Source organism: Doryrhamphus excisus, linkage group LG3 (assembly GCF_037039965.1).
Source record: "Doryrhamphus excisus strain RoL-2023G ecotype Guam linkage group LG3, RoL_Dexc_Guam_v1.1, whole genome shotgun sequence".
NCBI lineage: Eukaryota > Metazoa > Chordata > Actinopteri > Syngnathiformes > Syngnathidae > Doryrhamphus > Doryrhamphus excisus.
In genome coordinates this window covers 531,802-546,300 of record NC_136359.1, presented here as the reverse complement: position 1 = coordinate 546,300, position 14,499 = coordinate 531,802, and the positions used below count along the sequence as shown (strand labels likewise).

Sequence of the window (14,499 nt, the reverse complement as noted above, 5' to 3'; positions counted from 1 at the left end):
CTGGTATCCCCATCCAATCCTCCCTTCAATATTTGGCTGGACATGGAACTACAAATAGAACTACAATAGAAAACCTTCATATTGCAGTATTCCTCAGCCAGATGGAAAGTGTCTCTAGATGCGTTTATCCTGCTGATCTACGAGACGTTCCTACATCGGCGATCCAATCAGTTGGCAGGCTCAATATGGATTCCATAAGACGATAGAGGCCATGACATCTGACCAGGTTCTCTAAATAAAACCTTAGCTTAGCTTAGCTGACATGGGGGCAGAAGCCCCGCCTCTTTAAAGACGACCAATCGGGTGTTGGTTTATTGTTCCTTTATTGACTCGTAGGTAGCTCTATATACTGTATTTCTATAGTGAAATATGATTATGAAATACGTCTAGTGTGTCTTTGGTCATAAAAAGAAAAGGTGACCTTTGGCTGCGTGGGTCAAGGTCGAGTCTTGGCAGGAAGTGACGTCAGTAGAAGTCGCCGTCGTAGTCTGTGGCATCATTCAGCTGTTTGATGACGCCCACGTGATTCGCCAAGTAGGACGCCAGCTCCTCTGATGGGCGACACACGCGACCAATCAGAAGACACCATGTGACCAATCGCCAGTTACGTCTCACCTGCTCGCAACACGCCCAGCACTGCGGAGGCCGAGGCGGAGCCGAGGCTGTTGCGGGCGATGCAGCGATAGGTCCCTGAGTCTTGCGGTTCCGCCCCTTCAATCTGGAGCCAACTGGAGAGCTCAAACCTGAGAGGACCGCCCCTGGACTGGAAGACAGACAGGAAGTGAAAGGTTCCTGCTAAGCTAGGCTAAGGTTTGAGGGGAGTTAGCTTCAAGCGCACCTGGACGGAGATGTGGGGGTCGTCCCCTGGCAGGACGACGTCGTCCCGGCCGTCCTTCCTCCACTCAACGGACGCCATGGGGAAGGCGAAGACCTCGCACAGGAACACCAGACTGCTGCCGGTGCCGTTCACCTGACTCTGAGGACCCACCTTGATGACCGGAACTTTTGGGGGGCAGGGAGGGGTGTTATTCGCCTGCCCATCAGGTCACCCGCAGACAATCACGTGACCTACCTGTCCGGCAGGGCCCCGCCCCTTGGGTGTGAAGTTGAGGCGTGGAGAAGGCGGCCTCTCTGAAGTGGCACATGTTAGCATACGTCACGCCGTCACTTCCGCACACGGGCTCGCGCTCCTCGCACACGCACACCTGCTCTTCCTCCTCCTCCTCCTCCTCCTCCTCCTCTGGTCCCGCGGCACGGGTGTCCGCTTGGCACCGCAGTCCGGTCCCGCAGAGCCCAAACAACACATTGCGGTTTCCCGGGTCGCAGGCCTGACCCTCCAGGTTGCCGCACTCTTCACAGCAGCCACACGGGTCCAGAACCAGTCCGGCTCGGCAGCCGCGGGTCTCCGGACACAGGTCCGCTTGGCACGGCCCGCAGTCCGCCGCCACGTCTGTCCCGTTTGTCGCCAGGCCGGGCAGTTGGTTGCCGAGAGGCCGACACGGGTGCAGGTTCGGACAGAGACCCAAGACCAGCAGAAGCAGCTCCGTCGGCAGAGACATTGTCAAGGCGAAACTCCAATGCCAAATAAACAAAACAAAGACCAGAAGGAAGACGGAAGAAAGGCCAAAAGTTATTTTGCTTCGTCGGGTTCGACCGAAACTTTCAACGTTCAAACATCTGAGCCGCTCGCGCTGCTGCCGACGACTCGTGTCAAGCTGCACGGCGACACGCGCACTTCCGGTGGAGGTCGAACAAGTAAAAGCTCTGGCGGAAGTGGAATTTGGAGCGTATCTTCATATCGAAAGAAGCAAACAAACCTTGAAAGTGTTGGCTTGAAAGAAATGAAAATCATGTTACACCCCCCCCCCCCCATTCCCCACCTCCCCCACCGGGCAGCTGCTTCTCTCATCAGGCGGAAAAAACACCTGGAAAAGTTGTCAACGGGAAGAAGGAATGCTGTCCACCCAGAGAAGCCTCACGACCTCCCGCAAGGTGGCTGGAATGTCCGAGTCCCCAAATAGATCCCAAATGGGAGGTTTGCGGTGCTCTGCTGGGACGCAACCACCAGCCTGCCTTCCTCCTTCCACTTTGCTGCCACGCCTGCTGCTGTTCTGTCAAACGTTATCACACCATCCAACTTCATCAAGCAGTAGGAATCACAGGTCAACCATTAAACTTGTATTCATACTTTGGAGCGGAAGCCTCAGGTTCGAATCCCCAATAGTAAACACCATCGGTATTCGTCAGGAAGGGCATCCAGAAGCCAAAATCAGTAAAAAGGATCCGCTGCGGCGACCCGGAAGGAAAAAGGCGAAAGAAAGAAAGAAAGTTATATAAATAGAGATCATGGGATCATGAAATATTCAACTTTATTGTGAAAGGGTAGAACTAATGAAAGGTGTTGAGTGGCGATGCATTCAGGGACATTATCCACATCTGAACAAGCACACACACCATCAATAATAAAAGCTAATAAAAGAGAAATCATTGGGTCTCGCTGGGGCGGGGCTGGGCGTTGATTCCTGTGAAGTGATTGGCTGGATCTCCGGCGCCGTCACGAGGCAACAATCTGGATCCCTGGGTGACACCAACATTTACACTCAGACCCACGTGACCTTTACCGCCTCAAAATGGCCGCCGGTACTCACCGCAACTCTCTCCCTTCTTTTGGTCATGACCTTCACCTCGTCCTCTTTATCCTCTTCATCGTCCTGGCAGGCAGAGGGCGGGGCGACTGGGGGCAGGGCCGCGAGGAGGGCCGGCAGGGTGAAGCATGACAGGAAGCGGGCCTTCAGCATCTGGTAGGCGGGGTTTTCTGCAAAGCGCTCCTTCACCAGCTGACGGGCCGCCAACAGAAGCTCCGCCTCCTCATCAGCGACCACAGAGGCGCCTGACGTGCAGCACAACACGAGTGAGCGTGTGCGTGCGTGAGGGCGTGCGTGAGGGCGTGCGTGAGGGTGTGCGTGAGGGCGTGCGTGAGGGCGTACGCACCTGCTTCATCAGAGGTGGAATCGGCCGGGCGTGGGGGTGTGCCTTGGGGCGTGGCCTGAGGCCGGGGGCTGTGGCAGCTCAGCAGCCGTCTGGTGGTCCTGGCGAGCGAGGCCTTGCCGTGCAGGAGCACACCGAGCATGCTCAGACTGCTGACAAAGGGCGGGAGGTAGGGCAGAGCCACGCCCAGTTCGGGTACAACCACACCCCCCCTTCCACTCAGCCAATCGCGTACTTCCGCTGGAGACTCCGGGAAGATGAGGGAGGGGTCAAAGGTCAGGTCTTCCTTCTGTGTGGGCGGGCTGACGCTTTGAGGCAGTCTGGGAGACATTGAGGGGGCGGAGCCACAGACTGGCTGGAGGACGAAACGTGGGGGGAGGGGACTTAGAAGCACACTTGGCCTGATGAAAAGTTGACCTGGAGGCGGAGCTTGCACCATCTGGACCGCCCCACGTGGGGCCCATGATGACACCTTTGGGCTCGGAACCTGCTTGACTCCGCCCTCTTCGGGCAGAAACTTTGGAGAGCTCCTCCTCTTCTGGTTGGCTGAAGCCTGCAAACATGTCAATTAAGGGAAACGCCCCAAATGAAGGGGCGGGGCAGATGAAAAAGCTTACCTCTGATTCGATGGCCTTCTGACTTAAATTCCGGATTCGTTTCCCTTTACGGGTGGTGGCTGTGGAAGCTCCGCCCACACACTCCTCCTCCCGCCCTCGCTTCTTGCCTGTGGGGGTGTCTATGGGGGTGGGGTGAGAAGCAATGACAGTGTAGGTGTAGTCATTCTTGGCCCTGCCTGCTTCCTGATTGGCCGTGACGGAAGAAGGGAGGGGCGGTGGTGGTGGGGAGATGAGCTGAAGGGTAAGTGAAGTGGGCGTGGCCAGGGAGGGGGTGGGTAGCAGGCAGAGGGAAGGCATGCTGGGATACGGGAGGCGAGTGGGCGGAGCCGGTCGCAGTAGTAGTAGTGGTGGCCGGTTGACATCTGGTGGGCGGTTCTTTGTGGCCTGACGGCGCTGAAGCATTCCCGCCACCGTCTTGGGGCTCTTTAGCGGCGCTGGCGGCAGAGGGGGCGTGTCCACCAGCAACAACTTGTCCTTTCGCCGCTCGATGACCTTCTTGCAGCCCGTGGTGTCCATGCTCATGGCGTGGAGGAGGAGCAGGAAGATGGGGGTGGAGCTCACTCTGTTCTTCCCGCCACACTCTCCGAGGGCGTCGGCCAAGGTGGCTCCACCCGGGTTCGGGATCAGCAGATTCCCAATCCACGGCGAGACGGCCGCCTGCAGCTGGTAGTCCAGGGACGTTTCCGTCACTCGGCGGGGGTGACGCTTATTGCGCTTATCCGCCGCCTGGCGACTCAGCTGCGCGTACAGCTGGTCATGTGACAGCATCATCATGACGCCGCCACCGTGTCGCTCCTCCCACTGCAGGACTTGGGGGGGTGGGCCCACCTCCACCGACCATCCCGACTTTCCCAACACGGTGGAGCGGACGGGCTGCTGGGGGTGGGAGGGGTCTGACGAGGACGGCAGCGTGACCGGACGCCAGCTGGGAAGATTCCCCACCTGGTTCTCCTTATCAGGGATCCACCTGCTCATGGGAAGCAAACGGTAATCCTCTTGCTCCTCTTCATCACCATCCCCTGCCGCTGGCTCCTCCCTCTCCTCCTCCTCATCATCACTCTCCATGTACTTAACCACCGCCTCCTCCTCCTCCTCCTCCTCATCGCTGCTCTCCTCCTCCTCCTTCTTCTTCTTCTTCACTTTCACACTCAGCAGAGGTGTCCTCCTCTTCCTCTTAGGTGCTTCTGAACTTCTCCTTCGCTGGTGACGAGTTACATTGTTACTTAGTTACACTGGTATTCTTAGTTACACTGTTACTCAGTTACATCGGTACTCTCAGTTTAAGTGTTAGTTACATTGTGGCTCTTAGTTACACTGGTATTCTTAGTTACACTGTGACTATTAGTTACATCGGTACTCTCAGTTTAAGTGTTAGTTACATTGTTACTTAGTTACACTGGTATTCTTAGTTACACTGTTACTCAGTTACATCGGTACTCTCAGTTTAAGTGTTAGTTACATTGTGGCTCTTAGTTACACTGGTAGTCTTAGTTACATTGTGACTATTAGTTACACTGTTACCTAGCTAAACTGTGACTCTTAGTTACGTTGGTACGCTTAGTTACAGTTACTTAGTTAGTTTGACTCTTAGTTACACTGTTACTTAGTTACATTGTGACTCTTAGTTATCGTTGTAATCAGCTATCTTATATTAGAATGGTAATGAACTAGTTGATGTCCTGTTATGACTATTTTGTACTTGGAATATAAAACTAAAGTCTATAATAATACAGTTAAGGCTAAAAAGACGGGTGGTGTGTGTGTGTGTGTGTGTGTGTGTGTGTACTTGTGTAGAAGATGCTTCCAGGCGTCTCCTAATGGTCTTCCAGGCTCTCATACACTGAGCATCGTTCCTGTTTGGAACTTCTGCAGCAATCTTGGCCCAGCGACCTGACACAAACATACAGGAAGTGTTAGCCGCACGGGCCAACATGCTAATAAACGCATAGAGGTGCAAGATGCCGAGTAAGAAGACTACTTGTTTGGAGCAGGATGCTGACTCACCAACTCCATGTTTGTCCACCAGCTTCTTCAGGAGTTCCAGCTCCTCGTCATCAAAAGTACCTTTCTTGGTTCCCTCCTTCAGACAGTCTTTGTACCTGCACACACACACAAGGTTAATCCATCAAGTCCCTAGTAACATCTTGGTCCTGGTCTACATCACCGGTCTCTGCAGGCGCTGTCAGTGCGTCCAGGAACCTCCAAGCGGATCTTCCACCAGCTTTTCTCTCCGTGACGTGCGACGGCTCGCAGGAGCATCTGTAACGGAGTTACAGAAGTTTCAGGAAGGAACATCAGCGTGTGCTTGGCCCCTCCAAGTCATCTGACCTGGTCTTCCTCCTTGGACCAGGGTCCTTTCTTCAGACTGGGGTCCAGAACCTGACACCACCTGTAGATGAGCTGGGGTGTGTCCCTGCCCTCCATGAAGTAACTGACTGAGGGACAGGAAGAGGCATGTCACCAACGCACGTGGGACACGTCCACCTGGCTCATCCTTACTCTGCGTGTATGGGATGAAGTTCCCGATCCTCATCTTGTCCACCAGCTCCCGTAACTTCTGGTCTTCACTCTCGGTCCACGTCCGGCGCTTCAAAGAGTCCGATATGAACCTCTGGAAGGTCTGAAGGCACATGAAGGCAGTCCGACCCGTCTGGTGGACCCACAAGACACCGTGAGAACATGTGGACTACCACCAGCACCAACACCCCTGCCCCCGTCCTTACCCCCAGCTCCGCAGCAATGAGGTCCCAGTGTCTTTCCTCGTGTCTCCTACTGATCTCCTTCAGCTTCTGCACTTCCTCCGCGCTCCAGCGGCTCTTGTTGACGGACGGGTGAAGGAAGTTCTGCCAGAAGAGACAAATGTCCTCCGCCTCCCTCAGCCCTTCAAACTGGGCGGGAGAGGAGCGTCTCAACGTGGGTAGACAACCTTCGGCGACAGCTGTCACTGACACTCACGTCAATGTTGGCGATCTTCTGCCAGTCGTGGTCCTCAAACTGTTCACCAATCAGATCCTTTGCCTTCTTTGCTCTGACCAATCACAGCGCACCAGTGAGCCTTCAATGCATACGTGCACACACACACACGTGCACACACACCTGAGGGATTCAATTTCCTTCTCCAGACTTTCAATGGTCGATCTGAGCTGATGTCCACTGGACTCGTCTGCAGAGGACAACTTCTGGCTTAGGTAGTCCACCCTGAGACACACCAGGAGAAGGTGACCACAGACAAGAGGACAGCAGCTGGACAAGAAGAGAAGAAGAAGACCTGGAGAGTTTAGGCTGGATGAGTCTCCTCAGACTGTCTCGGGACACGGCGTCGATCAACAACGCCTTCTGCCAACTCCCCCCTGAAGACACGCACAGGACACTCAGAGGACACACAGAGGACATGAAGATGTTGTCGTCATCATGGTGGTCCTCACATCGTTTGACTTTAATCTTGTTGTAGTCCAGGCAACCCTTCATCTTCACCATCTTCTCCTGTGTCTCCTGGTTGGCGGGAGGACCCTGAGCAGAGACAGACTAGGCGTCTGATTGGTGGACACCACACCCGGCGGTGAAGGACACGTGGACCTCACCAGTCCCGTCAGTTTGTCCTTGAAGTACGGTTTCAGGAAGTGGCCCAGGAACAAAGTCGTGGGTTTGGGGTACGACGAGGAGGCGGGTTCTTCTCTTGAAGTCTCCCTCATTGGTCCAGACAACTGAGACAAAATGTCCTTCTGCACACACACACACACACACACACACACAATGTTGGACCAGTGGTGCGTTATTTGTGTCTTGTGTAGAGATTGCTGTGTGTGCCGTGACCTGTTGTCTCAGGTTGTGTGTCATGAGCATATCCAACTGCTGGAGCTTCTCCTGAAGGACCTGCTGGTACACCAAGTTCATCTGAAGACACAAGTCCACTGACGGGGACAGGCCCAGCTGACACACACACACACACACACACACACACACACACAGTTAGCAGTTGCAGGACACGTGTAGGGAACACGGAGAACTCACCTCACTGTCACTGCTGCTGCTGCTCTCATCATCTAACACACACACACACACAGAGCTGATCACAAGGTCACATGACAGGAAGAGGGCGTGTCCACGTGGACAGACAGCAGGTACCTGACACAACAGAACTGTGCGGTCCCAGAAAGTTCTCCAGGTTCTGGATCTCACTTTGGATCTTGTCTCTCTGAGCCAGCAAACCTGAAGTCTCCTGTGCACGCACACGCACACGCACGCACATTCACACATACGTTTATTGTGTCTTCTCTCCAAATGAAAGTTGCAATGTGAAGGTGAAATGACGAGGACGGAGATGTAGGTGACCATGTTGGTAACCATGGTAAGAGAACATGCTAGCAGGTGAGTGTTCGATACCTGGCCCGCCTCCTCGTCAGAGTCCCCATTAGACTGGTCATCTAGTCAAACACACAGCACGTCACATCGTCTTATTGTTATTCAGCACCTACGAGGAAGGAAATAAACACAACTAAACCTGTGTCGCTGCTCAGAAGATCCAGCTCCGTCTCGGTGGCACACAGACTTCTTTCCAAGTCTTCCACTTGCTGCCGGATCCTGTCTCTCTGCTCGCTGAGGTTCATGACTACACCCACGCAATCCGGCAGATGTGGAATGTTCCAGAAAGCAGAAAAACACAATCGACATTTAGCCGACAAGGGCGGGCATTGGGCGGGAAAAGGAACCTCGGACACCTGCTGTGGTGTTTGCTGCGGTCTGAGGCATATTATTACCCAGCCGACGAGCAGAGGAGAGCGGACAGAGTTCGCTAATTTCACAAGATGTACCGTCAACCACCACACCCAAATAACAGAGGTTCGCCCAAAGACTCAGAAAGACGAAACAAATGCGAACAGTCCGCCCTCCATTATCTTCCCCCTCTTCACTTCCGGTCAGATCGAAACCTACTTCCGGATATATAGAAAATTAAACAACACCTTCAATTGACGCCAAATTATGTCATAAAGATTTTTTTAAATATCAAACAATAGCGGGTTATGTTCATATGTTTTTTTGCTCTCAATTGCCGGGTTTCCTAGCCATACACACTCTTATAGTAGGGGCCATATGCGCCTCCCTAAGGAGTGCCGCAATAAACAGTCCCCTTGCAACAGCAACCGTAAGAAAGACAATGTTCCACCAAAAAGTAAATGCATGATAGAACGTTACAATACACAGTATTTCAGTTGAACAGTTTCACTCAGCTACCAATGTACATGGTCATGCATGAAATCAAGTGTCAGGCATTGTGGAAATAACGCTTGTAACACACCCATTGGCATTCTTACGCCCAATCAGTATGAATACACGCTTGTGTATGTCCTTCATCGTCCAGCATGGTTTGGGCCCCATAACCAATTTTCAGCCGGAAAAATTACTACATTTGACATCTTCCATTTGCAACAATCTTTGAACTGTGATAATGATATTATTTATTATACAGTCATGATTATAGCCTACAGCTAACAAGAGGTGATTCAGAAAAAGTACCATATTTCAAAAGGCGATAAGAAATAACAACAATGTCACGAGAAGAAAAACTTTATTGTCTGCTAAAAGATTGATTGAGGAGTCTAGCGCCGACGGTAAAGAATGTCCCAGGAGTTTCTCCACTTCAGCGCACGCAGCTGATTGGCCGACAGCTCGGGACTCCCAAAGGTCAAAGGGCGGAAGAGGTAATAGCAGAGGAGGACGCACGCCAAGGCCGCGCATGCACACGCGCACAACACGCGGCGATGCGTGTCCTTGCTGAAAAGTCAGTGGTGATCACATGACCACACACTTGCATGAGTTCTATGAAGCAGACGACCCTAGCGGGACATGGAGATGACGGACGTACCTGAGCAGGTGTGTGTGCGTGTGCTCCAGCAGGGCGGCGCTCAGCAGGTGCAGGAAGACCAGAGCGGGCAGGTAATGGTAGAGGAAGAGGCTCTTGTCCATCAACACAAACGGAACAAAGTTGACCAACCAGCCGCCAACACACACCTGACCTAATGACACAAACCTCTCCCACGCAGCTACACACGCACGTGCACGCACACACGCGCACACACACACACACACACACACACACACACACACACACACACACAGTGTTTAGCCTGCATGGACATGTTGTGTGTTGACGTTGGCGTGTTTACCATCAGGTATGTCTCTGATGCCCCGCCTCCTCCTCAGCAGGTAGACGGCTGCCAGCAAGTGATAGGCCAGCAAGCTGAGGTTGGCCACGCCCCACGATACCGGATTACCAATCAGATGGATCTGAGCCTGGCACACAGCACGCCAACAAGGAATGGCTGACATGGACCCGCGTACAAGTACGTGTGTGTGTGTGTCTCACATTGGTGGAGGGATGCAGCCAGTATGCAATGTTGGTTTCCATGGTGATCCACTCCAAAGGGGTGGAGCTATATTTGTGCTCAGAGTCCTCCTGTTTCACCATCAGCATCCTCCACTGTAGCGACATCACAACACCGCCTTCAACGTCCAGCCTTTCCATCACGCCACACTCTGATTGGACGCCAACACACCTGCACCTCCACAAACTTGGCCCAGAAGGAGATCTTCCTGTCCACGTCAATGTGGGTGGGAGAATGAAGCTCCACCTCCCTGTCCTTCTGCTCCTCACCTGCACGCCATAAGAGCAGAGAAGGTTGGCCGGTTCCTTGCAGATGGAGACCCTATCTAAGGATCCTACTGGTTCCATATCGATGCTCCTCCACCGTCCACGTCACACTACTGCTGGGACCTTTCAGCATCTTCTCTGCGACCACCTCCATCTGACGGAAACCCCAGTCTGGAAGCGACGTGCCACTCAGCTGACGCACGCACACACACACACACACACACACACACACACACACAGCTGAGCATCCATCACAGGAAGTGACTTGTTCCACCACTTCCTGTAAGCACCTTCAGGACAGCAGAGGTGTTGACGTGGACCAGTCGAACTTCTGACAGGATGGTCTTCCAAACCTCAGACTCCGCCTCCCTGTTGACGATATCCTGAAAGAGACACGGCCGTCACAAGATGGACTTCCTGTCCAGGAGAAGACAAGGTCATGTGACTAACCACCCTCCACAGGTTCTGGGCCGGCATGGAGACGTTGAAGTCGATGTACCCGGACACTTCCTGGGCGTGGGGGCTCACGGGCGCCGCCACGTCGTGACTGTCGCACACACAGAAGTTAAGGTCACCCTGGAGGCGGAGTCACACAAAAAGGTCACGTGATTACCTGTTGAGGAACCGCGAGGTCATCCCATGGAACAGCTGGACGATGTCGCCGTGACGGACCGCACGGGGAGGACTGGCCGCCACCAGGTCCGCTCTGAGACACACAGGGAAGAGGCCAGAATGAGAACACGCCCCCCCCGAGCCCGCCCCGCCCGACCACACCCGCTACCGACCACACCCGCTACCTGTCCGGGTTTTTGACGATCCACCAGTTGTTGACGTCTTTGAAGGGGTAACACGTGACCTGCTGCTGGTGAGAGCTGCCCCGCCCACTCTCGTACCTGGAGGAAGGCACGGTCACTGACACGTCACCTGATTGGCTGTCAGGCCAGACGCCCGCACCTGATTGGATAGTTGGCTTTGTGAGAGTGGAGCCAGCAGGGGATGGGCTGGGAGGCGGAGCTTCTCAGAGTCACCTGACTGCCATAAGCAACCTCCAGAGGTTGACCCCGCGTGATCCGGGAGAGCCCGCCCTGCCCATGTGTCAATCAATCAATCAATCAATCCATCAACTGCTGTGTGTGTGTGTGTGTGTGTGTGTGTGTGTACCTCCAGGCTGGCCTGGAAGGCGGGGCTCATCAATTGGTCATGTGGTCCACTGCGGTGTAGAAGACTCAGGTGGACGTAGAACCAGAAGACATAGAGCAGAACAGGGACCACACACAGACACACACCACGACACACACACTGGACAAACACACACAGCTACACACACGCAGAGCAGGGTGAAAGGTCACATTGGTGCGTGTGTGATTCTTAGTGTGGACGTGTACACTCACAGCGCTCACAGTCCTGTCTCCAATCAGCTTCCAGGTGTGCAAAGAGGCCACGCCCACAAGCAGCAGGTAGGAGAACACACCCATATACTTCACCCTGAATACACACACATATACAGTATATATGCAGTACATATGCAGTACATATACAGTACATATACAGCATGTGTGTGTGTGTGTTCCTGACCCGACAGCAGCAGAGCAGGAGGTTCCAGAGAGGAGGAGCCAACAGTACCTGACGGACGAGCTGCCAGCGACAACACAGGTCACAACACGGCCTCCCAGCGGGGTCAGAGGTCAGGCTCACCTGGTGGGGGCGTTGTGGAAGCGCAGGTAGGAGAAGAAGGCCAACATGATGAAGAAGATGACCACAGACTCCAGCAACATGAAGCGCGATTGAACGATCAGACCGTTGTCTGCACGCAACAAAGCACCTTCACGTCACAATCCCCGCTTCGTCTTGGTGGACACGTGTGTGCACGTGTGTGCACGCGTGTGCGTTTTCATACCCAATAACAGCAGCAATGACGCGCCCAGCGCTGACACGTGAGAGAAGCCCAACTCCACGAGCACACAATATCCCAAAGGAACACACAATGCACCGCACACTGCCGGGAACAGGCGCAGACTCCACACGCTCACACTGCAGGGATACTCTGGGACACAAAACAAACATACTCAGACCGCAGGGATACTCCTTGACACAAAACAAACATACTCAGACCGCAGGGATACTCCTTGACACAAAACAAACATACTCAGACCGCAGGGATACTCCTTGACACAAAACAAACATACTCAGACCGCAGGGATACTCCTTGACACAAAACAAACATACTCAGACCGCAGGGATACTCCTTGACACAAAACAAACATACTCAGACCGCAGGGATACTCCTTGACACAAAACAAACATGGCAACAATGTAGTGTAGACTGTGCAATGGTAAAAATGAAATCTACCTGCTCCAATTCTGTTCCACATGAAATTTCCATCAAATCCTCCCAAGTATGCTGCAAGCACACACCACACACACACACACACACACACACACGACTGATGATTGCAAAAAGAGCAGTGGTCAAACTGTAGACATGTGTTGCATGGTTGTCATGGTAACCAACCACCGAAGGCCAGAATCATGTGACCCAGTGCTGGTCCGCTGTCATCAATGAAGAAGATTCTCTTCATGTAGAGAGACACAAACTGTCCATAGTAGACCTCGTCAAACCTACACACACACACACACACACACACACACACGCAGTTGAGACCTAAGTTAATCCATACGAGCATCTATTAGGAAACAAGCAATACGCACACCACAGCATTCGGGTAGCCGAGGAGGCCGAGTCGGGTCCAGAAGGCGAGCAGGGAGAGTAGCAGCAGACCCAGGTCCACACGAGCAGTCACCACCAGGGGAAGCTGCACCATCTTGTCCACTGTTATTGTTTCAACATTTGGTCATTATTTACTTTAAATAGTGTATAACGTAACTTAAAACGACAAAAGTTTAGATTACACTCATTTGCACACCGGAGTGCATGTTAAGCATTTAGTTGGTAGCCTTTAGCGTTAGCCACCCAGGCTAGCATTGATGCTAGCTCCCCATGCTAACGCTCACCTCGTCACAGCGGGTCCGTCAAGTGGCTCAGGTAGTTCGGATGGCTCAGTCGGACCATCCTGGAGGTAGTATAGCCTCGGACACCGGGGGACGCCGGGGGACACCGGGGGACGCCGTCTCCCCCGTTAGCCGTTAGCGTGTGAGCGATGTTTCCCTGACGATTAGTGCTGCTTGTCGATCGCTGATCAGCTAGGCAGCCTGTTGCTATGGAAACAGCACTGCCTGAGCTGAGGTTTGGTTTGATTGATTTGTAGATTGACTTTTTCGTCCCAGCCGTACACAATAGTCATTTTATTACATCGTTTAGTAACTTACGTTAATTACTATTGTCTTAACAACCTTTCACGATTAAAATCCATCAAGTTATAGAAGTTTATTTGACCAACATTTCAGCTGACAAGTCTAATAGAAAAAGAGTCGACACTAAGTTAATTCTAAGAATAATTATAAATTGACCTTAAAAGCACGTCTTCCTGAAAGAACACGTGACCTGGGCAGGTCCGGTGTCATAGCAAAAACAACAGGAAATGTTTGTATCACTGCTAGCTCGTCATTGCTAACACAGACAGACACGGACCTAATTTTGATTTCAGAGGTGGGTTGGCACAACTGGCTTAGGTTCGGCAGGGGGTGCCACGCTGATTCAAATATTATTTAAACCGAAACCGAAATATATATTGAAGTCCGTCTGGCTGACGTGACCGAGGCAACAAACAGCCAACATGTTAGCATTTAGCACCCCTGGCAACTAACCAAACGCCACAGGCCTTCCCGGAGTGACAGTGGGGCCGGCCAATCACACGTTGGCAAGACATTGCAAAGCCAATCGATGAGTTAATGGGCGGTCTCAAGGTTTCGGCTGGATCCCGGTGCTTGACGAGTTTGCATATTTTGTTTCTTTCGGCCATAGCGGATATATTTTAATACGTCGTAATTGGGTACAGTGTACCGTAATCGTTGTAGGGGACAAAAACTGCCATTTGATAAACCCCCACCTCCTCACACATAAAAATTACGTCCGTGTACACAAACACACGCACATACACGCACCTCACATGCCAACAATCACTCACGTGACTCCACTCAGTAATTTATACTTGTGTATGAAACCTTGTGCACCTATGTCATGATGCGGTAGAGCGTGACGTGATGTCATGATGTGTCACTCTATGATGTGGTAGAGCGTGACGTGATGTCATGATGTGTCACTCTATGATGTGGTAGAGCGTGACG

General features: G+C 52.7%; 3 protein-coding genes across 4 annotated transcripts; all 3 read right to left on the bottom strand.

The window, feature by feature from the left end:
- Positions 1–162: 162 nt before the first annotated feature.
- On the bottom strand, positions 163–2,286 carry LOC131127815 (kazal-type serine protease inhibitor domain-containing protein 1-like). Its single transcript, XM_058070071.2, has 5 exons — positions 2,189–2,286; positions 1,073–2,111; positions 839–1,002; positions 616–763; positions 163–551 (listed from the first exon to the last, which is right to left on the bottom strand). The coding sequence occupies exons 2-5, from the start codon at positions 1,557–1,559 to the stop codon at positions 466–468; spliced, it is 885 nt and encodes a 294-aa protein (XP_057926054.2). The 5' UTR covers positions 1,560–2,111; positions 2,189–2,286; the 3' UTR covers positions 163–465.
- Positions 2,287–2,346: 60 nt separating this feature from the next.
- Positions 2,347–8,870, bottom strand: snapc4 (small nuclear RNA activating complex, polypeptide 4). Its single transcript, XM_058071505.2, has 20 exons — positions 8,107–8,870; positions 7,989–8,029; positions 7,731–7,824; positions 7,617–7,648; positions 7,419–7,535; positions 7,187–7,327; positions 7,031–7,115; positions 6,874–6,955; positions 6,702–6,803; positions 6,561–6,633; positions 6,329–6,493; positions 6,105–6,255; positions 5,934–6,040; positions 5,770–5,864; positions 5,610–5,704; positions 5,392–5,495; positions 3,606–4,805; positions 2,992–3,541; positions 2,649–2,890; positions 2,347–2,577 (listed from the first exon to the last, which is right to left on the bottom strand). Exons 1-20 carry the CDS (start codon positions 8,210–8,212, stop codon positions 2,485–2,487), a joined length of 3,675 nt encoding a protein of 1,224 aa, XP_057927488.2. The 5' UTR covers positions 8,213–8,870; the 3' UTR covers positions 2,347–2,484.
- Positions 8,871–9,154: 284 nt separating this feature from the next.
- pomt1 (protein-O-mannosyltransferase 1) lies at positions 9,155–13,610 on the bottom strand. Of its 2 annotated transcripts, XM_078789355.1 has the most exons (20): positions 13,267–13,610; positions 12,964–13,084; positions 12,767–12,873; positions 12,605–12,655; positions 12,152–12,298; positions 11,950–12,058; positions 11,830–11,889; positions 11,646–11,739; positions 11,416–11,571; positions 11,209–11,339; positions 11,052–11,147; positions 10,868–10,960; positions 10,705–10,801; positions 10,545–10,637; positions 10,327–10,447; positions 10,160–10,257; positions 9,970–10,083; positions 9,770–9,896; positions 9,469–9,646; positions 9,155–9,377 (listed from the first exon to the last, which is right to left on the bottom strand). In XM_078789355.1, the coding sequence occupies exons 2-20, from the start codon at positions 13,074–13,076 to the stop codon at positions 9,203–9,205; spliced, it is 2,160 nt and encodes a 719-aa protein (XP_078645481.1). In that variant the 5' UTR covers positions 13,077–13,084; positions 13,267–13,610; the 3' UTR covers positions 9,155–9,202. The 2 variants fall into 2 exon arrangements, with proteins under 2 accessions (XP_078645481.1, XP_078645482.1); XM_078789356.1 differs by lacking the exons at positions 11,950–12,058; positions 12,152–12,298; positions 13,267–13,610 and having other exon boundaries at positions 11,830–11,949; positions 12,605–12,873; positions 12,964–13,014.
- Positions 13,611–14,499: the final 889 nt, after the last annotated feature.